This window comes from Vanessa atalanta, chromosome 12 (genome assembly GCF_905147765.1).
Source record: "Vanessa atalanta chromosome 12, ilVanAtal1.2, whole genome shotgun sequence".
Taxonomy (NCBI): domain Eukaryota; kingdom Metazoa; phylum Arthropoda; class Insecta; order Lepidoptera; family Nymphalidae; genus Vanessa; species Vanessa atalanta.
Genome location: NC_061882.1, coordinates 9027596 through 9051090, shown reverse-complemented (window position 1 = coordinate 9051090; position 23495 = coordinate 9027596). Strand labels below are relative to the sequence as shown.

At 34.0% G+C, this 23495-nt stretch overlaps 1 protein-coding gene and 4 non-coding genes across 6 annotated transcripts; all 5 read right to left on the bottom strand.

Annotated features, from left to right (window-relative positions):
• Positions 1–31: 31 nt before the first annotated feature.
• Positions 32–22996, bottom strand: LOC125067585. 2 transcript variants are annotated; one of them, XM_047676223.1, is made up of 14 exons: positions 22616–22996; positions 11896–12670; positions 11483–11664; positions 10962–11079; positions 10499–10742; positions 9737–9964; positions 7875–8065; positions 5978–6752; positions 5437–5599; positions 5139–5324; positions 4091–4197; positions 2331–2430; positions 1446–1932; positions 32–1309 (listed from the first exon to the last, which is right to left on the bottom strand). In XM_047676223.1, the coding sequence occupies exons 1-14, from the start codon at positions 22639–22641 to the stop codon at positions 623–625; spliced, it is 4269 nt and encodes a 1422-aa protein (XP_047532179.1). In that variant the 5' UTR covers positions 22642–22996; the 3' UTR covers positions 32–622. The 2 variants fall into 2 exon arrangements, with proteins under 2 accessions (XP_047532179.1, XP_047532180.1); XM_047676224.1 differs by having other exon boundaries at positions 4091–4194.
• On the bottom strand, positions 2019–2137 carry LOC125067978. Its single transcript, XR_007119752.1, has one exon. It is a non-coding gene; the product is annotated as a 5S ribosomal RNA (ribosomal RNA).
• Positions 4556–4674, bottom strand: LOC125067977. Its single transcript, XR_007119751.1, has one exon. It is a non-coding gene; the product is annotated as a 5S ribosomal RNA (ribosomal RNA).
• On the bottom strand, positions 5623–5741 carry LOC125067986. Its single transcript, XR_007119760.1, has one exon. It is a non-coding gene; the product is annotated as a 5S ribosomal RNA (ribosomal RNA).
• On the bottom strand, positions 6937–7055 carry LOC125067985. Its single transcript, XR_007119759.1, has one exon. It is a non-coding gene; the product is annotated as a 5S ribosomal RNA (ribosomal RNA).
• Positions 22997–23495: the final 499 nt, after the last annotated feature.

The following is a 23495-nucleotide window of genomic DNA, read 5'->3' as shown; positions in this document are numbered from 1 at the left end:
ACAAGACTTTATTTTTAACAATTACATCTAAAATCAATCTAAACGCTTTTTAAATAATCTCTAAATCACCAAAATACAATTAAAACTGCACTTAGAAAAATATTTGAAGACAGCAAGGTATGCAGCCTTATATCCTTTGGTCCATGCAGACTTTTAAAAAAGAATGTGTTAAATGTATGATAAAATTAAATTAACAGTGAAAATATAAATGATAAATAAAACTGTGAAAAACTATTCTAAAATCACAACAGTGGAATGTTTAGGTGCTACTTAATCTAAAATCACATAGCCTTTCACAATAAAAAAAAATTATTATCTTAAACGAAAACCTATTAAAACGTTAAATATCTTTGGGTTTTCTAAATGCGAACTATCTTGGACGGGTTCGAGTTTATATGGCGTGTGATTTGATTCGAATTATATATGAGATAAATTTATCAAAAATTTGTACTCGTCGGTGGAAGACCTGCCACAATATTAGCATATAATCCTTTCAATAACAATTATAAAATATATTAGACATAGAATTAACGTTGTTCATTTTTCTCTGTTATAGCCTAAATATAGAATTTGTATTTTGATTTTAAATTATATAACGGTGAAATAATTCCGGACATCAGAATCAGTTTTTATCTGTGATGTCCTCGTTAATGACGGAGAGATTTTCCTCTGATATTTTTTCCAAACATCCGCAGGTGAGCGAGTTGATGTTCTTCGCTAAATCTTCCTCGATCTCTCGCTCCAACATCTCGAAGTCGTCATTTTCAACTTGACACTTCAAGCATTCTTCCGACGACGAGTCCTGGTAGCACATGACGTTCTCAATATTCAATTCGACTTCGTCGTTTTTATCGTCCCTTGTGAATAAAGACGGACTACTGTTGCTTAGCACGCGGGTGTCCCTGTTGATGTTTTTAATAAAGATTTCAGATTTGGGACGAGCATTTAGCTTGTCGTTCAGTTTTTTGAGAGCCACGACGGGATTCGGTCTCTTGTCCTTCGGGAATACACGCTGAATGCGTTCCTCGATCAAGGAAATGCTTCGTTTGAAGACCACCGTGTCTCTCGGTCCTTCGTGGCCGTCGACGGCGTCCCGGGACTCCGTGTCGGAGTTATCACAGCGGAAGTAGATGGTGTCGCAGCCGTTCTCCTGCTTCACTTTGACGAGGCAGCAGTCGTCCGCCTTCTCGCAGAGGATCTCGTGGAGGGACCCGTGTAAGGGGATCAACTTCACTCTGCCGCCGAAGTTCTCTTGCATGTGAGTCGAGAGATCGTCGTCGATATATAAGTCCTCGGTGCTGCGAGCTTCCTGCAAACGAACAAATTATTATATATTATTTTTAGTTTAAATACATCATGTAGAAAATTATTATTGATCATTCAAAACTTATTAGATATCCATCTCTATTTTATGAATGGTTTTGCAAAATTAAGTAAATACAAACCTGAATAGCACTGAAAGCTTGGCATCGTTTCAACGAATTAATATGAATATCTTCTCCTGTTAAAGTGTCTTCCATGGATAAATTAAGTTTATCTTTGCCGCTATTTGAGTCACATATTGTCACATTGACACAGTTATCTAGAACTTGCAAACTATTCTCACCCGAACGGTTAAATGTGATTTGCAACAATGGTTTATTGTTACCGTTTATTTTTACTCTTGAAAATGATTTAACTGTATCCTTCTTAGCGGCTTGGTCACTCTCGTCAGCATTTTTCAAAGATTCCAGAATGTTAGCGACGCCTTTGTTTAGTAAGTCATCGCCTTTTTGAAGACTGTTGGTAGATTCTGAAGTATTGTCAGTTATTTCGTTAACTAGATGATGGAATTCCTTTCGAATTAAATCTCGAATGAATTCTTCAATGCTTAGTGTATCAGTTGAACGGTCGATTTTGGGTGGGCCAGTTACAATATCTTCAGTTATTGTCCTGTAAGGGTAGAAAAAAGGAAAGAATTAAAGAGTTCAGGACTGCTTTTTTTATTTTTAAAATTGTTAAGAAAAATAGTAAAAAAAGGCCAACGACACGCGGTGTTCCCAGGCGGTCACCCATCCAAGTACTGAACGCGCCCGACGTTGCTTAACTTCGGTGATCGGACGAGAACCGGTGTATTCAACGTGGTATGGACGTTGGCTATCCATACATTCAAAAAGTTACCTTTATGACTCATTTTATAACTAATGCTCCTAACAAATTATAGTAATAGTTAGAGAACCACTCAAAAATTCCATAAAAATTATTATTTATATTGGTTTCAGTATTGATTCTATATTTTTTACTAATTTTATATAATTATTTACATAATAAAGATGACATAAATTACGAACCCTTTTTCCGAAGCTTTTGTCCAGGTATTTGTGTCTAGAGGCGGGAAGTTCATACTTTTCGAGACTACTTCTCGCGCTTGACAGTATTGTTCCCAGTGGCCTATAAATAAGAAAATACTTTTAGCCTATTTCTGAGCCGAGATGACCCAGTAGTTAGAACGCGTGCATCTTAACTGATGATTTCGGGTTCAAACCCAGGCAGGTACCACTGAATTTTCATGTGCTTAATTTGTGTTTAAAATTCATCTCGTGCTCGGTGGTGAAGGAAAACATCGTGAGGAAACCTGCATGTGTCTAATTTCAACGAAATTCTGCCATATGTGTATTCCGCCAACCCGCATTGGAGCAGCGTGGTGGAATGTGCTCCAAACCTTCTCCTCAAAGGGAGAGGAGGCCTTTAGCCCAGCAGTGGGAAAATTTACAGGCTGCTAATGCTAATGCTAAATGCTTATTTAAATTAAATTATTTATTTAGAACAAGAAGGCATTTAAACCTCTTCACGTATCAGTTAGTCATAGCAAAATCAATATGTTTTAAATTATAATTGTAAAAGTTTGTTCAAGTATATTATAACAGTGTTATTACCTAAATATAGAGAAAAAAAATTAATAAAAAAAACAATTTCGCATTTCATAAAATTTAAGAACTTACCATTATAAAACCACGATGTTTAATTTCAAATATATATTAAACTTAATTAAAACAATTTCTTTTTTGTAATTAACAAATTTATTTATATGTTAAAAAGGAAAAATATTAATAAAAGTTTTATCATATGTATATGTATTTTATGTATGTATGAAAGTTAGTACATTGTGCCCATCACCATTTTATTATTGCAATATAAATGCACTGTGCACTTTAACTTTGCCTTTCTGAAGTGGTTAAATACAAATATTATTTTAGCTCTATATAGCAGTGCAGTTCTGTAAGTTGAACCTGTATCCAACTCAAATGGATATAGAGTTGGTATCAAAGAATGAAATAAATAAAGTACATATATTTTTAAGTATTATCTTGTTTCGATACCTCTGAAACATACTGTTTAGTAGTTTTTTTTAGTTAGAGAACAATGAGACTTATTTATTACTAAAGATTTATAGTTTTCGTTTTGTGCGTATCAACTAATTGAGTTTGGTGAAATTTTTTTTTTAAATATACAAGTTGCTTTGTTGTCATCTTAGTTACTTTTGGGGTAGGTATCTTCTCGGGCGATCAATCGTATGAATAGTGCAGGAACGCATAGAGAATATTCGCTTTTTTTATATAGATAACTTTTATGTGCAAATGTCAACAGCAATTGAATATTATACTACTTATCAACCATTTTAATCTACCAATTATCAATGAAGTAAGAATATTAAAATACTTTACCAATAACTGTATTAAAATCCCTTTGCGAAGGAAAAGTTTGAGCTTTAAGTTAATTCTATGTTCGTTCGGTTATGGTCGAACCATTTGAAATATATTAATTTATTTTAGTTACTTAGTAAAATATAATTAAATGATAGTAAGTTTAATTAGCATGCATGAACATGCACAAAACTAAATCGAAAATTAATGTTTGTTTTCCTCTATCAAAGTTTTTAATGTAACAGAATTAGATTTCGTTTTGTTAACAAATAAAAGCGGTACACGTGCATTAAAAAAAACAGTGTTTAAGCAAAAAGTGGATTCTACAAAGCCTTTAGGCACAGGTGCATATTATTCAATTTGGTCGCTATCGGTGTACATGCAAGTAGACACACACGCGCACTGACCGGCGACGTGCGCGGCGCGCGGCGGGCGGCGGCGCGCCGGCGCGGGCAGCGACGTCTGCAGCGTGTCCACGCAGTGCGAGGCGGGCTTCACCGCTTGCACTCGACTGCTGGAAATAAAATTATATTTATAGCTCGACTGACGATGGTTTTACTGTTGATTAGGCTCCATGAAAACTTGTCCGAGTAGGTATCGTGATGTTTTAGAGATAATCAGTCATTTTGATTGCCGGTACAAATAAATATTCAGATGAAGAGTACGTACACTGTAATTGTAAGGAAACGTACGGTCAATATGATTATAAAGATTAAGATGCATTTTATAATAATTTCTTTATCTATAAGGATAAGTGTCGATTTACCATTTTCTTATCATCTATATCGAAAGTGTTACGAAATAAACCTTTATTTATTATTTTACTTGAAACAAAATAATAAAACATCGTTTCACGTAAAATTAAAAAAAAAGGCCAACGACACGCGGTGTTCCCAGGCGGTCACCCATCCAAGTACTGAACGCGCCCGACGTTGCTTAACTTCGGTGATCGGACGAGAACCGGTGTATTCAACGTGGTATGGACGTTGGCTACATTAAATTCGAATATGTCGAATAATTATTATTAAGCTTTTCTAAGCCCCCTCCACATAACAACTAAAATTTGGATTTCTCGGTTCATTTGTAATTCCAAATATATGTAATGATTATTATAGGAGTCAATCTTTTAACTATTAATTATAAACATTATATTCGATTTTATTATATATATTAAAATAAAATCAAAATCGATCATCATCATCAATCGATAAATCGATATCACATCAAATATATATATTAAAAAAAAAGTTTCCACCAAGGTTCTATATTCCTCCGCGCTTTAGGGCCCCGGAATCAACTAAGAGTTATCCTGACACCGTCAATATGCCGCTAACGTCTAAGACGTCGCGATCTCGTGCTCATAATGACACGGTCTCACTCACCCTCCAGACACAAAATAAGTTATAACGTCTGGCGGCGGAGGAGCTGTCGAGCGGCGTGTCAGCAGAGGCCTACCTCCGGTTGTCCTCCGGCAGCGACATGGAGCGGCCCGTCTTCTTGTTGGCCTCGTGTATCCAGCGCTCGTGGATGGCGACGAGCGGCTTGACGTAGACGCTGGCGAGCGCGTCGTCCGGCCGCGCGCCCTTCACGCAGCCCAGCGAGCGCGCGCGCTCCAGCGGCGCGCCGCCCGCCAGCGAGACCCTGGGCGTTCAGCATTTTTTTTATTGCATTTATTTAATTTATATTTAATTATCTAATATGTAATACTGGGTAAACATGTATGTAACTAAGAGATACAATCACGGTATTTTACCTTCTTAGACCTGTAAAGCTATCCCTTAATGTATCTGCACTACCACTCGATACGATTTCGTTTCCCTCCGGCTGATTGGAGGATAAAATTTCTGACTTGTCCTCCTTTTCTTGAGGCGGGTCCGACGAAGTCAAAACCATATTCGAGACTTCGATTTTGATTTCTGCAAAAAAAATATATCAAAAAGGCCAACGACACGCGGTGTTCCCAGGCGGTCACCCATCCAAGTACTGAACGCGCCCGACGTTGCTTAACTTCGGTGATCGGACGAGAACCGGTGTATTCAACGTGGTATGGACGTTGGCTAATATAATTTCGAATCATCCGTACATTTGCGGTCTGAATATTAATATAGATGTATAAAAAAACATATTAATAATATATATTCCTTATTATATAAAGATGACATTATGTACTCAGCTTATAACTACTATAATAACCTACTCTTACAAATGAAGTTACACGGTTAATACAACTAGCATTATAATGAAATTTTTAATTTACCTATTCAAATGATCGTCACATAAATAAAAACACATACCTCGATTATTCGGCATAGCGGAAGGAACCTTCGAAGTCTCCTCAGTTTTACTTCTGTTTACATTTAATTCTCCCGACAACCAAGCATTCTTTCTTAACTTATTACTTCGCGCGATCGGCGTGTTTGGCAAGCTGTAGTTCTTTATATTAAAATTATAAGAAGAGCGCTCAGTGCTATTTTGTTCCTTTAGCAACGGCTTAATAGAGTCCAAATTGAATTCTGGCACTTTTATATGCAAGGGTTTATAAGACTTCGGTGTGAAGCTCCTGCTCAGTTTAGCCGTCGGTCGCTCGTAACTTTGATCCTTAATGCTATCATCAGTGAGACCAAAATTGTTCAAACGCGTATCCGGGCTAAGGATACTGCAGTATTCAGTTGAGTCACTTCTGTGTAAAGTTCCCGGCGTAACTACGTCGTTGATTCTCGCTCGAAGTTTAGCTAGGGGAGTTGAGCAGGCGCTTGAACATTCATTCTCTTGTAATAGGTCGAATTTCATAGGTGGATTTTCCTCATCGGACAATATAAAACACTTATCCGTAGTATGAGCAGTTGGTAATTTTATCTGTCGTATGGTTTCATACAAAGGGCTATTCTCCTTGGAGGTATCGCCGGGGCTATCACGTGTGTGAATTTCGGCTTTGTGTTCAATGTTCTTGGGGCTGAGGTAATCGGAATCGGTGGGCGAAGTGGTATCCCAAGGCTGAGTACTGAGACTCAATTTATTTTTGGATAGTTGAGCTGGTATTATTATATACTCCATTTCATCGAGAGTACTCTGAAAAAATTAGTAACAAAGAAAATTACAATAATAATTTATCATTCTAAAGATAATTAATCCTAACAAATCATGTCAACGCTTTAGATAAAAAATAAACAAAAATATATATATACAATATTAATATAAGAAATTGTCTATTTATTTGTTTGTAAAAACATTATTAAGATTATAAAGTAAAAAAGGCCAACGACACGCGGTGTTCCCAGGCGGTCACCCATCCAAGTACTGAACGCGCCCGACGTTGCTTAACTTCGGTGATCGGACGAGAACCGGTGTATTCAACGTGGTATGGACGTTGGCGATGGAATATTTGAATATATCGTATCTAATTGGAGTGGTTAAAGAATACTACTACAATTATCATTCAAATTAACGACGTCATAAGTATATTCAAGAATAACTGAAATTTAAGTTTCATCATAATTCAATAATTTAAAAAAACGTTATAGTAGTACACAAAACAATTCACGCACATAGAATACAAAATCAGCCATTATTCAAAGTAGGCACCTAGTAATTTGTGTGAATAAAGTTAAGTTTGGTTTCAATCGAATAACATGTTAAGTGAGGTACAACTCGCAGGGAATAGTGGAAACATGTTGAAGCCATATATTTCGGAAGTAATCATTCTAATTTGAATCGCATGAGGAAGGAAACCTTACCTTAATTTTAAAAGATGTATTAAACTACATATAAAAACTTTTGTGTATCAAAGTAAGTAAAAATATATCGAATCACCCCAATCGGCCTAAGTTGTCCTAAAATCAGTTTTAGATTGATAGATTTTTCAAACCAAAGGCGGATTAAGAGATCAGGAGGCCTTGGAAAAAAAGGAGAGGAGGCCACTAAATCGATATTTATAAAAAAATATATCTTATCTTAAATTTTCAAAACTTTCTTTACCGGTTACTTTTTTTTTATATTAATGAAATAAATATGTAAACGTCAAAACTATCGCATACCATACTCGTAATGTACTATATGTAAACAAATGCTACATTAAAATTAATGTTAACAAGTCGGAATTATGTCTTTTTTAGAATATCCACGGGGCTATCGTCCCGACCTCTATTATAAGTATCTATATCGAAGTCGATCGCGGAGTAGGCGAGGGCAGACCTGCGCGTGCAGCAGCTGCGCGCGCAGTGCGGCCAGCGCGGTGCGCGCGGGGCGGCGCGGCGCCAGGCCGGCGCGCAGCGCGCCCAGCACGGCGCCGGGGTACGTGCCGTCCGCGGGCAGCGCCACGCCGCGCCGCGCCGCGTACTGCCGCTTCAGCTGGCCGTACGACAGCGCCTTCCACGGCAGCGACGCTGCGGGCCACATAGTTATTTTCATTAGTAGCTTCGGGTTGCGTACGTTAATACCGCACTCGCGTCTTTTGAAATGTGTTTAATAATAATACAGAATTAAATGAACGAGTGTATTATGGTATGAGGTCGCCTCCGCCCGTATACATTGACAAGGACATCTTAATATCTTACTATGTAACCGAACTATCAACGATAGACCCGAGACTTGTCCCTTGTGCCGGCCATCACCTTAGTTGACTAAACCTATAAACTAGACAACGGTCAGACGAAATATAACTATGTATATACTTGGCGTTACGATATGAATATAATTGGATACCGAAAATATAAAAAAATGCCCTATACACTTTACAACTTATAATGTAAAGTACCAAGATACTTGAATACTAAAATTTTCTTGTAAAAGTTTTGGAGCGTGCGGTAGGTCAATACTGATTGTATCATAATATTTATTTTAATGTTACAAAAAAAAAAAAAACTTTTTTATTTATTATAAATATAAGCAGTAAATCCTTCTCCGAAGAGCACTCCACCTTCAACTCCTCATTTAATACTTACATAATTTATTCATTATTAATGTCAAATAATGTTGTGTTATGTTATATAATGTTCATTGTTTTTTTAAACAAACTATCGAATTGTGTTTTCAAAATGGATATGATCCCAGTGACTAATGTACATTCCTCTGTTGTTAACGCTGCTACTTTTCATAAAATCATAAATTGCTCCTACTGAATAAAATCGATAGTTCATTTGCGCCTATCTCTATATGCATATAAATGAAATTACTAATGCGGTTTCACCAAAAACCATCACAATTGAAGAAAACATTAATTGACATACACACATATAAAGAAAAAACAAAAATTGATATAAAAACAACATAAACAAAGAAAGATATAATAATAAAGAAAAAAAAATATAATGAATATAAAACTTGTGTGCAGTCAAAAGGAGACAGCTCAGGCTATGAGGGATTTTTATCCCTCTGCTGATTTTCAGCTGTCTCCCTTGTAGCCAAGCAATGACAGTATCAACTTAAACATAAACATTTGAGGGGCACGGGACGCGATTTGCAATTATGCTTACCTGTTTCATGCAGTTTGCGATTTAGTTTGAGATTCGTTTACTCATATATATACAAAGTCAAAGTCAAAGTCAAAAATCTTTATTCAATATAGAAGTGTTTGCACTTGCTTATTGATTGTCAAAAATCTACCACCGGTTCGGAATTTAGCACCTCGGACCTGAGAAGAACCGGCGAAAGAAACTCAGCGGGATATATTTTTTTTCAGTTTAAACGTTCATCAATAACCGGCATATCTAAAATTATTTAAATCGGACTGACAGTTTTTGAGACGCACTTTCTTATATTTTGGTCGGCGGCGGACATATGGCACACTTGATGGTTATTAGCCACCACCTATCATAGACATTGGCGCTGAAAGAAATATCAACTACTCCTTATATAACCAACATGCTACCAACCTTGGGAACTAATACATATATTATGTTTCTTGTGCTTCTGCTTAATCTGATTCACTCACTGTACAGAAAAAACCAATACTAAGTATTGCTTGGTAGACGGGCTTGAACAAAGTCTTACCACCAAGCAACTTTTAGCAATACAAACTACCAGTTTTATAATACGGATACATCGATTATATTCACCATTACAGCATTCCCAGAGCATAATGGAGAGGGAATACACATCGCTCTTAGAACACGGATGAACAAAACCCTCTTCGTCAGGCTCGAAGAGTTCAGGAGCCTGCCAGCGATAGTGCTCAGATTCGGAGTAAGCTTTATAGTGCTTCGATACAGCGTTGGAGCTGAGGTAGGCCTCGGACGAGCGCTGCGACAGGAGCGGCTCGGAGTCCGAGGTTACGTCGCGGCTTTCTGGAAAACGAAGGCAATCATAATTATTAGGTAATACACTACTAAAAGTGCCGTCTCCTTTTACACAAACTAGTTTCTGATAGCGTGCAAACTTCCGTATCCGCCTCTTACCGCCTCTATACCGCTGACCGAACTGATATTGTTCTGGAGCTCGTCAAAAGACACTCGACTTATCGGTTCAAATTTCAGTTTAAAATAATATGCTTTATAGCCTATTCCAACTAAGATAACTAACTAATAACTAACTTTGACATTGAATAAACACGATATCATTTGATTGTATAAATCACATAAGAGCTTGTATTAATATTAATTGATGTTTCTGCAGACCACATAAATGAGTACTACATGTTTTTAATGGTTACTAATGCTTTTTGATTGAAAAAAAGTAACTACCGAGTTTCTTGTCAGTTCTTGGGTAGACTCATTTCGAACCGTTAGTAGCTCGGTATTCAAATTAACATTGTAAATTTACCATTCAAAAGTGCTCGTAAGAGTACTTGAATTAACTTTATATTGATTTGTGATGCTTACCACTCAAGTTGACGTACTGCGGCTCTGATGAATACATTTCATACCCCTTGTCCTCATTACCTTTCTGAGCTGGAAGTTTCGTACAGGGTCCAAGGTCAGACAGTTTCGCAGTGTCTTGTGCGGTTATCATTACGCTCATGCTAGACAGCTCAGTGTGGAGATAGCCTTGCATATGTAGGAATACTAATGCGTTCGCGATGTCTAATGCGTAGTGGACCGACGTTTGAACGCTTAAAATACGACCCTGGAAATTATACAGTGGAACATAATTAAGTAATTATTTTTTTTATAATATAATTTAGAGGGCGGTCATACAGGCGACCTACTGGTGAGTGACTCAGTCACCCTTCAAATCGTAACACATTTTAGTAGTTATGTAGATAACCCAGAACTCCCGTCCATAAATAAATGTCGGGTTAAGTGTATATAACACTTATTTATTTAATACTACATATTATTTTACCTGTACATGAAGTATACCAAACAATGTATCGGTGCATCTTTCGCATATTATATGAATATTACTATTAACATCCGGATAGAGTCCCATGAGAAGTATTATATTTGGATGGCGACATTTTCTGTAAATAAAAGAGGTTTTATTACACCATCCTAATTAAATATAATAAAAAAGTATCACCTATTATGGGCATAAGATATATTTTAGCATAGAGCCGAGATGGTCTAGGGAATTAAATTTTATTATCAATTAAATTGATCGCCAAAACACTGCTTGCAACCCGGGCGTATGTTGTGCTTAAGAAACAGCTGGTGAAAACCAAAGATCACAGACTAAACACCGGAGAAGAACGCCTGAGTCTTCATGTTTATTTAATATCTCTTGTCGGATGAAGTGAAAGTGTATCGTATCAAAAGAAAACTTCCCTGTATCGTATACTACGTTTACGTACTCCATGATTTAAGCTCAAAAACCTTCGTAAAGGGACATAATTCTAAGATAAACACAACACTTGCAAATGTAACCTTAGTATATTTATCTCCATGTTCCTTTTCTTCTTGACATGCTCGATGGTGACTCCGGCCAGCTTTTTGATCTGCACTGGCACCACTCCCCACTTGCCGTTGCTCCATGCTTTGCTCTTATCAATCGTCACATTCAAATTGCATGCACTCGCGATCGGTAGTCCGAACATGCTTACGTCACTCTACGAACAATCAGCAAGACAATTGGAACCGGTTTCTTGTAACATTGCTATTTGCAAGACAGAATAGTGCAGTAAAAAATGAACGAGACATGCATATAGAATTAATATCACTTGCGTTTCATACGTCATTTTATGAATGTTTTTGCTAATTATTTACAAGACAATAATAAAAAAGCGTTATTACGTGCAGTTCCTTCAGTATTGTATTTGATAATTCTCTAAGAGACTTACCTTACTATCGTCAGATTTGCTTGTATTCAGCGATGGCGCCTGCAGCTGCTCATCCGCCCACTGGTCAAAGTGATTCAATTCACTCATCACTTCCCAAAGTTTCTCTTCGCAACTATCATTTTGACGACTTCCCGAACTTGAGCTAGATGCTTTCACGTCCCCTGCCGCCTGCACTCCGTCAACTTCCTCTTCGTCGCTTCTCGCTCCGTCCAAAAAGTTTTTAGTGTCGAAAGGTAACGAATTATTCTTAAAGAAAAATGGCGGGGTTATCCCCGCCATTTTTCCGGGTTGGTCGTCTTTAAAATCGATATGCTTTTGAATAAAGAAGTCTGGCGAGCGTTGATTTGAGTTATGACGGTTGGTTTGACGTGGCTCAGAGTATGACGCCGCTGTGAACATATTGCCCGGCATGAAGACTTGGTTTTGGAAGAGAAACTGTATGTTCGGAACACCTTCGTGAATTTTTTCGTCGGAATGCGCGCTTCGAGTTCGTTTGTGCGACTTTTTTTTATATTTCATAGCGGATTTTTTCTCGTAGTTAAACGTGCTGTCTGGGTCGCCGGTGCAATCTGTGCAAGATACGGGAAGAGAGTGACGTCCGCATTTCTTCTTCACGGGTGTTACTTGCAGATCTTTGCTTCCAGAAGATCTCCTTGCTTGGAATTCAGCGAGATCACGTTTGTATTCTTCTGTCCGTATAGTTCCGACTTGTATAGGAGTATCGTCGATGGAAGGCGAGGGGCCTACATGGCTGGTTGTGACGGTCACACGTTCTCTGGGGAACAAAATATATGCAACCATTTTTATTTAAACTACAATTAAGTTATTTACGCAGAATATTAGTACAATTGTATCGAGAGGTAAAAAATTAATAAATCAAGATTAACTTGTAATACAAAGTAAACGTGTAAATTGTAGCTTGCATGTGTATGACACACTTGCGCATGTTATGTTGAGCGGAACGATCAACAATACAACAGAAGATAACGCCACCGGTTCGTTACGACACGAATCCCAAATTCTATATCAATTAATTTGATCCGTGCACGGCAACAAATGTGATTGAATATATTGATTATGTGTAACAAATATTTATTGCTTTCAATGTGTTTTTTTTATTTGTTACTTTGTTATTTTCGAAATATTAGTTTCCCATTTATTTCAACAATAAAATCAACATAACAGCGCGAAATTCATTTTTATTTCATCTTTGATCTTTGACTCTCACCATTAGTATTATAGTATTATTACTATATTCTACGAATTTATACATTTTATTAATATAAATATACACTTTAAAAAATCTCAACAATTAATAGGATTAGCGTGAAGTTTTATTTATAAATGCTGTGTATCTATTGATTGTATGTAAAACATAAAATAAAATCGTACTTACACACGAAACTTTCAATGGAAATATTTTCTATGACTAATAATTAATATACTTTAAATGAAACAATTCAAGTTCTTTGACAAAATTTATTTAGTGAGAATAAAAAAATAATAAATAAACTTTAAAAAAAATGTAAGACGGGTTAACCGGGTAATTACAGTGATCTAAGAAATTAAGTACGCAGCGTGGGACAGTCGCTGAGACTTAACTGGTTTTTGTGACGGGTCTCATTGTTCAGTTACCTTAACAATTTCCATAGCGGTGATTAACTTTGAACTAGCCCACAGCTCACTCCAACTACAATGGTATTTCAACCGTGAATCCATCGAGTAGCAACTAACTTTTACTCGTGATAGTTTTCTATCATTGAAGCTATTACTTATCTTTATCGACGTTTATTAAGTGTTGTGCAGATAACCCTTTGTTGTTTTCGTTGAAAACTTTTGCTTTTTTTTTGTTTATAAACAATATCTATTACATTTAAAAAATTTCATACGAATAAAGCGAATCTATCGATATTATTATTATTAAAGAGTATGTTTTATTAAGTTGATCGTTTACACCGCCGATAGTTTAATTCTACCTCCAAAAAGCATTTATTTTATTCCGGTTTGTAGGGAGGAGAGTGAGCCAGTGTAACTACAGGTACTTGTATCTAGAGTATAGTAGTATAGTTAGTTCCCAAGGATGATGACGCATTGGCGATGTGAGGGAGAAAAAAAACCTCTACTGCTATTTTTATTTTATCTACTGAGATTGATCTTCAAATAAGAGACAATCTGTGCTCGGTCTTTTAAGATAAACATTCTAAAATGTATTTGATTAAAAATAAATATATAGTTATACATGGCGTAGGTACATGAATTGTTTGACAAAATACAATGTTAGACGACATAAAAATGGTTTCCGTTGCAATTGTCGACTGCGTTTTTAATTGAGACCGTTTAAAAATGTTAAGAAAGAGGTAAGATATCAAAAATGAAGAATATCGCTGAAACAGGTGTCTGATATTTCTAATACGGACTGAATTTGACTTTCATACTTTATTGATAATCTTCGAAGAAATCAACGCTCTTGATAAGCGATAAGTAGACAAATGTTCATTTACCAAATAACAAATAAAGTATATAATTGTATATACTATTTATTCAGATGTACCTTTTTATGATCGTGGTTGGATAATGTTTGCAAAATACAAAACGATATATATATACTTTATTTACATCAATAAAATAATTAGACGAAACTATCATTAGTATCAAAGACTCTTGACGGTACAACGCTACATTTAAACGAAAAATTATGAAATCTTTTCTACCACACAATGTAAGTGCACAAGTCCGCTATGATTGCCTTAATTTTAACTACTTGTTACGCTATGTAATAAAAAATGGACAGTTAATCAAGTGAGATTCACTTGGCTTCAATATTTAGGTACGACGGTAGAATTGATACAAGTCCACTTTAATGGAAAAAATACAAGATATTTGAGTATCCAATATTAAAAATATATGTAAATATTTACCGAAACACTAGTCTATGCATGATCAACTAGTCCAAAAGAGTTATTCGGTTTAATGATGCGAGAATTAATTTGTATTTTTACCTGTATTACTGCGGTTGAGAACCAACTTAATCCAAATTAATTTGTAATATCATTACTAGTTAACCACCCTGGCTTCGCACGTGTACAATAAGATTCTATACACAACTTTTAGTATGAAGAACAAATATAAAAAAATCTTGTATTTTTCCAGCTGTGAAAATTTAAATTCTCGGCTTTTTTTATATGCATTTATATAATATATATATAAGGTTTATTGATGAAAACCGTATTAAAATTCGTTGCGTATTTTAAAAGACCTAAGGATACAGACATCGGGAAGCGACTTTGTTTTAGATGTTTCTATGAAGAGATATTGTATTCAGAAAATCCACTGTTCTTTTGGTTCGTTTTCGAGAGAATAAAAAAATACAATTATAATCTATATTATTTTTTAAATTATTTAATACTCTATTATATCAGTATTAAAAATTAAACTTTTACTCAAGAGCCAGACGTTTTAATCGCCAAAACGGCCAACAAGCCGTCACGGTGTTTATAATCTACCTGTCTATCAATGGTAGGTCGTGAAATAAAATAAAAAAAAAAACACTAAAAAACAGTGATCAGTTTGTAATTCGTTATGTATTCAAGAATTACCTATGACTAATGCAATGATCACGAAATACATTCACAAACTCTAGTTCTTTATAAATTTTGTTCAGACATTTGTTTTAAATATAATTTGTTTGTTATTAAAAATGATTATAAGTTAATTACTGTTTACATGATTATACACATTATAAAGAAGCTTGGAATTAGTATCCATTGATTTTACACAGATTACATAGATTAAATTGCATAATGTAATGATTTATATCTACGATTGATGAAAAAGTGTAACTACTGACTGAGTGACTGGTTAGCTGGTATATCTACTTGAATTTTACTTTCAAAGCTCCGATAACAACTTCGTCAAAATTCAAACGCCACTAATCCATAATAAGAATCATAGATTATAATTAAAGATTTCGACCAATAAAATGACATAACGTCAATTCGATGTTAAAGTTGTTTTTTTCTTATATTTGGTAGTGGCTATAGGATAGATTGTATCTAACAACATGAGAGATCTAAAATGTTTTTTCGTTTGTGCCTTCCTTAACTAAAGTAAATTACAAACTTTTAAAACAGGTACAAACAATCATTGATGATATCCCGAACAAATATTACATACAGTCTATTCCAACCACAAGAGAACAAAACCCAAATAAATAACATTTGACCTCGAATTAACGCGATATCATATCATTCGTCGAGAGGTTTAATAATCTATAATATTCGTTATGGATTTGCGAAAAAATTGCGTTTTGAACATCGACGAAATGGTTGTCGGAACAGTGGAAGTAAAATTAAAGTGGATTTAAGTACTGAACGGAATAGTGTTGTATTATAAATAAAGATGTATTAACCAAGAACTATTACTAGTGCACAATATAGGTGAGCTATTGGCTGATCGCATGGAATACGTAAATCTAAGGTTTGTTTATCTTCTTTCATTCTTCGAGTGGAATACATGTTATGTAAATATAATAAATGTAAGTTTGGAAGTGGTTATTTGGGATAATATTTTGCTCTCGGCTACCAATCTTAAGGGAGACTAGCCACTTATGCAGGACATATTAAAGTGTTCTAGTGTGTGCGCACAGGTGCGGTCTTTAATTCCCCAATCTCATAATCCAATGGAGTAACTTATCCGACGAGCGGAGAGAGTTCAGGTTCAGGACCAAACGCTTTACCCGCTACTTGAGGCACGGGAAGTTTACACACTTTCAACTTCTAGTCTTCGGCCCGTTACAATTATTCGTCAGAAATCCCTGTAACTTTTTTGGGCTATCTTAAATTTGCGACTAGGGAAAACGAATATTATCGGCTGGTGAGAAAACGAATATTAAAAAAAACGGAAATATAATCTACGTTAAGCAGGCAATCCATTATATTATATTATATTATATTATCGAGCAATTTAAATATTCGAGTTCCAAGTCTTTCTTCTAAGTCTTAAGTCTGTATTTTGACCTTAAAATCAGTGAGTAAAATGTCTGCATTTTTCTTTTTCTTTTCAGCGAGTCGAGTTACTACGCGAATAGATGCAACTAGAACCAAATGAGCAAATTACTAAGAAGTTTTTTTTACATTTTCAAACTACGTTTCGTGATAATTTAACGAAATTTATTTGTTTTCAGGCTGATTTATCATCTTTAGAGAGTCAGCAGAGTGACTCGAGCAAATAATATATGTAACAACCCTTTTTTTATTTTGAAGCGCTGTAACTCAATAATGCAAAGATGACTTCAATAAACTAGGATAAATCGATCCGGAAATCGAAACGTTCTTATCGAAATATTTGACTTATATCCCAGTTTATTCCATGTTATATTTGCTAATACACCAAATATTATTTCGTTATAAATGCGTGTAAATAGCTTGATATCGCTATACAAACATCAAGCCTAAGCCAAGGAAAGTTATAAGATATATAGAAGTCTTTATTAACGACCAAATGAGAGTTTCATTGCTACAATAATTATTGCATTAATTTAATTAAATAACGTTTATTCTATTTAATATATTATTACTCCACTACTTTTATTACTTTAAGCTACTTTTATTGCTGTATTAATATCTTAAAGCGCTTTCTTCGCTTAAATATGCAAAGCAGGCGATATCCAAAACAATTTAACAGAACCTTATATATAGATTTAAATATAGATCGGCGACAAATTATATTTACGACAATACGCAATTACTTCTTTCTAGATTAGTACATCTTGTAAACATTACTTAAGGGCAAGATTGCGTGTCCAAAATCATAATAATGGGAATATGATTAAGAGATTAGAGAAAGTCATTACGCGAAAGATAAATAGCTCACTGATAAGTCAAAAATACATTATGAACTTAATCTGATACTTATATAATCGATGTTTAAAATAAAATAGAAAGCATCTCTGATAGCAAGCAAATTTTTGTTTCACGAAGATAAGCTTACATAAATACACGGCTGTCTAACCATCAATTTTCGTTATTTTTTTTTAAAGTAATAAAAGTATTACGATGCATAAATTGTTAAATAGTGCGGTGAAAGTGAAACTTCGATACTGTTTTAGACAATGCCTCATTGAACGATGTGCTGCCGAAATGCCTTTTGTTGGATGTATCAATCACACGGAAGAGGTTTAAGCGGAGATTCTATTGTTTAGTTCATTGAGCGAATTAAATCAATCAAGGTTGTATTCGTTTTCAGTTAAGATTTTATGTAACTATACTAGTGCATAACAAGATTTATTATAAATTAAACTTATAAGAATTACTTTTAGAACAAATTAATTAAAATATACATAACTAACGACCCGCTCCGGCTTCGTTCGTGCTAGAAATAAAAATATAATACAGAGTACAGAATGTCTTTATTACAACGTTCACAGTTTTTCATACAGTTCAGGGTCATATATATTAAATGCACGATGTATTTAAAGTACCTAATTGGATAAGGATTAATACTGTATTGCTTAAAATCGCTTCATAAATACGCCATTATTTCTCGTAAAAAGATCCCTAAGGTATAGACATATACCATTCCTGATTTTTTTTGTAGAACTTTTTAAGGTGTACGATACTGTAGTATTTATTTTGATCTTTCTCGTAGGGTTCAGCCAGCGTTTGCAATGTAAACGCAAAAAAAAATGTTTATTTACATGCCATCACATTAGAAACCTCTAAATTATCAGTGTTTTTCTACTATATTATCGATCGATATATCGATACATATGAACCTTCCTCTTGAATTAGATATACATCTTGAAATATATATTTAAAAAAATATATATATTTCTAAATTCCAAATGTTGCATTTCTTGGTATTCAAATTAATAAGAAGACCTTTATCATAACTGTAAAAACGATTCACGTTTACTGACAAAATAACAGAAAAAATCGAGTTAGTCTAGATTTAAGCGAATTTCTAAAGTAAAAGTTCTTCATTCAGTAAATTTATCTCGAGTGACGCATCGAATCCGTATGATCTATTGAATGAATATAGATGAAAAAAAAAAAACATTATCACTTGTCTTGTTCACGTGTAAGTATGCTGAATATAAAGAAGTTATTAAAGCGCGACAAGTGCCGTAAAATAGTATACGATAAAGAGCACACGCATTTATAGTCCTTAAGCACCTAAATGTAAAGCTCATAATATATTGAAAATAAACAGATTCACATCATACGGAAATATACAAAATAAAAAGGAAATTAAATAGACCGACTATACCTACGTCGTAATAAAATACGCTTTCGATTCACATGCCATTTAAAAATGGAACCAATAGGAGCGGTTTCTTTTTAATCTGTACACTACACCAAACAAATGATTTTTATTGTATGGTCAATTTCGTTTCGATTTTACTAAACGAAACCATTGATAATGGGTATAATATTCGATTTCTGTTTAATTTAATGGTGTCTGATCGGATTATATTACAATCCTTTTAAAATTCGTTATAATTCGTAATTTTTAAAACATAATATTTATTTAGACAGAACTGACAAGGCAAGGAGATTTATATATAAAGCTAGAAATTCTTTTGACAAATGTACATGCCCAGCCGCGCCAAGCCAGCTCCGATTTCGCACCGCTACAACTACGGTTTCAGTGTTTTACCCAATTCTTTTTAATGACGAGATATCAACAAATATTATGTTACAATCAGTATTGCGGCAGCCGAATTCTTTCAACAAATAAATCAGACCACATAGGCTTTCCTACATAATCATTTTCGATATCTGTTTTAGTTACGCTTTATTTTATATTTGAATTATATAACTACTATAAATAAAGACTAATCTTAAAGAAATACGTTCGTAATCTTTGAATTATATTCATCACACACAATTGTTTAAATAAGTTATAAAAATAATACTCACAAATAAAAATTGATTAAATTAATGAACAATAAAAGCCCGGAAATTTCGTACCAACAATACACCTGGAATGCGACCTCTATAGTTAACCGTTGAAAAGGCGCACCGAATTCGATTGTTGGTACTTTAGGCGGAGATTTCGTTAACAATAATAATATATGATCAAACATTTGTACAAATTAAATACGAATATAAAATAGCTGGCTGAATAATTTAAAAAAAACAGATTGTAATTATGAATGTTCTATCATAGTAGATATTAAGGCGTCACCACTCGCCATCAATTGATCAATTAGACAAATAAACTTAAGCTGAAATGAACGTTATATAAAATTGCACTGCTCAATACCTGCTGATTATATTCTCAATGGTCTATTAAGATTGAGTAACTGTTATCTTCAATGAATATCTTCGAAGAATAAGCGAAAATAAAAGACGAATAAAGATTTGTAATAATAATCGGCGCCATCACTAAAATGTGTTATATCATAATAACAAAATATATTTGACTAATAAAAAAATTTTTTATTATTCCAATAGTTGGACTTGGTCTGAGACTTGACAAGGATTTCGATATATATCATGAAACACAATTTAACAAGTAAAGTTTAAATCAATAGAAATGTTTTGGGTTTGCAAAGTTTGATCCAAGCTACGATTACCTGAAAAAAAAAGTGACTGACACTTTATTTTCATTTATTTTCAAGGCTTACTTTTCACAGCAATTAAGCATAGATAACTTACATTTAAAAGATCGATATTATTGACTTTGAAATTGAGAAAATAGTAGCAAATGATGTTCCACTCGTTAAGTACGGTATCATTATTATATGAATACATATATATTATATCAATTGACGTCCAATTAAAAATAAATTAACAATGAACTTAGCTTACCTACTTGTTTACCAAAGTCATAAATTTAAATACCTACTCATACAATCAACAATGTTATTTTTGACACCATTTTATTATTTTTATTTAACTGACAATAACTTTAAGTGCGTTTACAATCGTGTTTAAAGTAGAACAAGGAGAATAAAACAACAAACTTGCGATAAAACAAAGGAAACAACTGTTGTTGGATTAAATTTAAATGAATTAGATAAAATCTGATAAGATGTCGGTCGCGTTAATTTTCTCCTAACGTTTCCTCATTTCATTTTAATTAGAGATCAAAAATTATCGAATTACCGAATAGTGAATAAATAAAAAAAAAAGAATAATAACAGTCGTTTATTGAATGATTGTTTATTATGTAAAGTTTGTAATACTTTAAACTATACCGTCTAGTCTAGGTTGTGACTGTTAAAGAGAGTATTTACCTACCACTAGCGTATGCGTGCGTTATGTGACATCGCATTTAAAATTGGAATACATGCTTCCTAGACATTTGCCTCAATATCAAACGAAAATTTTCGTGTAAGTTTGCGAAATTTACACATGCGTGCTTGTAGTGCAGCGAGCGGCGAGGCGAACTGAAACGTAAATCACCGTAAATGTGTATTCTACTGTGTTTCCTCTGCGTTACTTCGACACGCGAGTGGTGAGGCGAATTATTTTGGTAATTGCTTCTTTAATTCATTCGTCACTCACAACTAAAAAAACTGCAAATAGTAAAAGAAATGATGTTGCCTACACGAAAATTGACATTAGTTGGAGAAGAATGAACGTAAACCAATATATAAACGGTCGCTCGCGTTTTGTATCCGACCTTTTAAACATTCGGGTGTATAAACGTGTGAAGTTGCATAATTATCTATTTTAACAGCAGCACCTTAAATGAATTTGCTGTGTAAAAGAGTTATATGTATGATAGTCTTATCTCTTGGGAACCCTGTTATTCATATTAAATATAAAATAAATGGTATACTTTATTACAATAAAAAAAAAACTTATTTCATTTGTTGTTCAAAATGTGCACATCATAAGGATCTAGAAGGATACTTCCTTGGCTTGTAGTAGAATATGGAGTACCTAAGGGAAGGGTTCAATGTCCGGAGCTAAAGCCTAATTTCCGACCCAAAACAACGAAAGAAAAGTCATGATTTGACGTCTTTATATATTTCAAAAGTAGACTGGGCCTGATGTGGAAATATATTTCTAATAACTTTAGTATTCTTTTTGTGCATTGAATTTTTCTGTTTAAACAAATCGAATAAAAACGATATTTTTTTCCGCAAATACAAATTGCCCAAATGACAATACATTGGAATTTGGATCGGTAGTATTTTCGGTGTAATTTGAAAAATGCATGAAATAATATTTAAACCGAACGGTGTGACGTTTTAGCGGTACAGTTGGATCGGCCGAACGCTTGACTTGATACTGATTGTATTACTTTGTTTATTATTTGAAAACGTGTATGGCAAATACATATACTAATAATTCTACCAGAAGAAAATTAGGGACTGGTAACTGGTCAAATAAACAAATTAAACATCGGTGTAAACTTTCGAAGATATAAAATAGGTGCCTACTTAACATTTTCCATTACTTAATAATACAAATCTATCTATACCTAATAATTTCATCAGAAATCAATGCCAAGCCCTAGTGACAAGAACCATCTATGCATAAAGATTACAACATTACAAATTTTGTCAATTTTATTTAACAACAGGTGGTTCTCAATCTTTTACTAAATGTATAATAAACTTTAAAAAGTTATATCACATTTTCTGCAATTACAAAATTATTTTTGTAAAACTTTTAATATACCTACGTAAATAATTACAATTGTTGTAAAATATTAGTTACAAACTACAATCTTATTGTATAAAAAAACGTAGGTAGGTACATACCGGCGCAACCACTTAAATACTCCCATTTCTTGCAATGAAGCCACTTTTTATTAAATATTTAGTTACACATTTAAGCCGTCTACGACACGACACTAGCAAAAAAGTTTTTTTCAAACAGAAAGTCTGCCGACACGAGAAGCACGCGGAACATTACCGTCGCATTAGATCCGATCGGTATAAAAACGTCTAACAACAATGACCACCGATATATTGTGCGGTCAGACAAAACATCACGAACAGCACGGCAATCGCAATGAGTTGAATTTAGTTTTTTGTACAAATTACTTTTCGTCGCGCTCCGGTGATCCACTTCATCCACGCCGGTTGAGCTTCGCGCGTCACTCTATCACTGCATTGGCCGTTGAGCACTCGGGAATTACAAGTCAATCACTCGACGAATGAGTTTTTATTCAAAAAATATTCAGTTTTAATTAAAATAGGGTAGTTTAAAATACTGTAATATAATAAAAATTAAGGTATACTTGTTTGTTTACCGTTGCTCTCTAGACATTTCTGCTACAGATCGTGTTCGAATAGCTTTATATTCGTTTATAAATTTCTTCATTATTTGTTTTAAAATTATTTTACCGTAATTTTAAACACTAATATAACTTAGCTTAATACATTTACGTATATAAAAGTAATTGAATTGAATATAATTAATAATAATTGAATAGTAGGATTAGTAGGTATTTAAATTGATATTAATGAAAATGACATAAAATAAGCAATTGAATGTCTTTATTAAATAGGTAATACTCATTTGATCTTTTAGACTAGATGCCTTCTTTTAAAATGTTGTAGGGTTTTGTTTAAAACATTTGATACACTTGCAGTAAATTATTTTACAGATTTGAAGTTAAAACAATAAAAAGTTATA

Excerpts from the sequence above, each read along its gene's own strand:
- LOC125067585 (XM_047676223.1), bottom strand. The coding sequence starts at position 22,641 with ATGGGAGTATTTAAGTGGTTGCGCCG. Across the intron at positions 10,743-10,961 it reads TTGGTATACTTCATGTACAG|GGTCGTATTTTAAGCGTTCA; the intron begins GTAAAATAATAT and ends TATAATTTCCAG. Across the intron at positions 2,431-4,090 it reads GCGCGCCGCGCACGTCGCCG|GCCACTGGGAACAATACTGT; the intron begins GTCAGTGCGCGT and ends TCTTATTTATAG.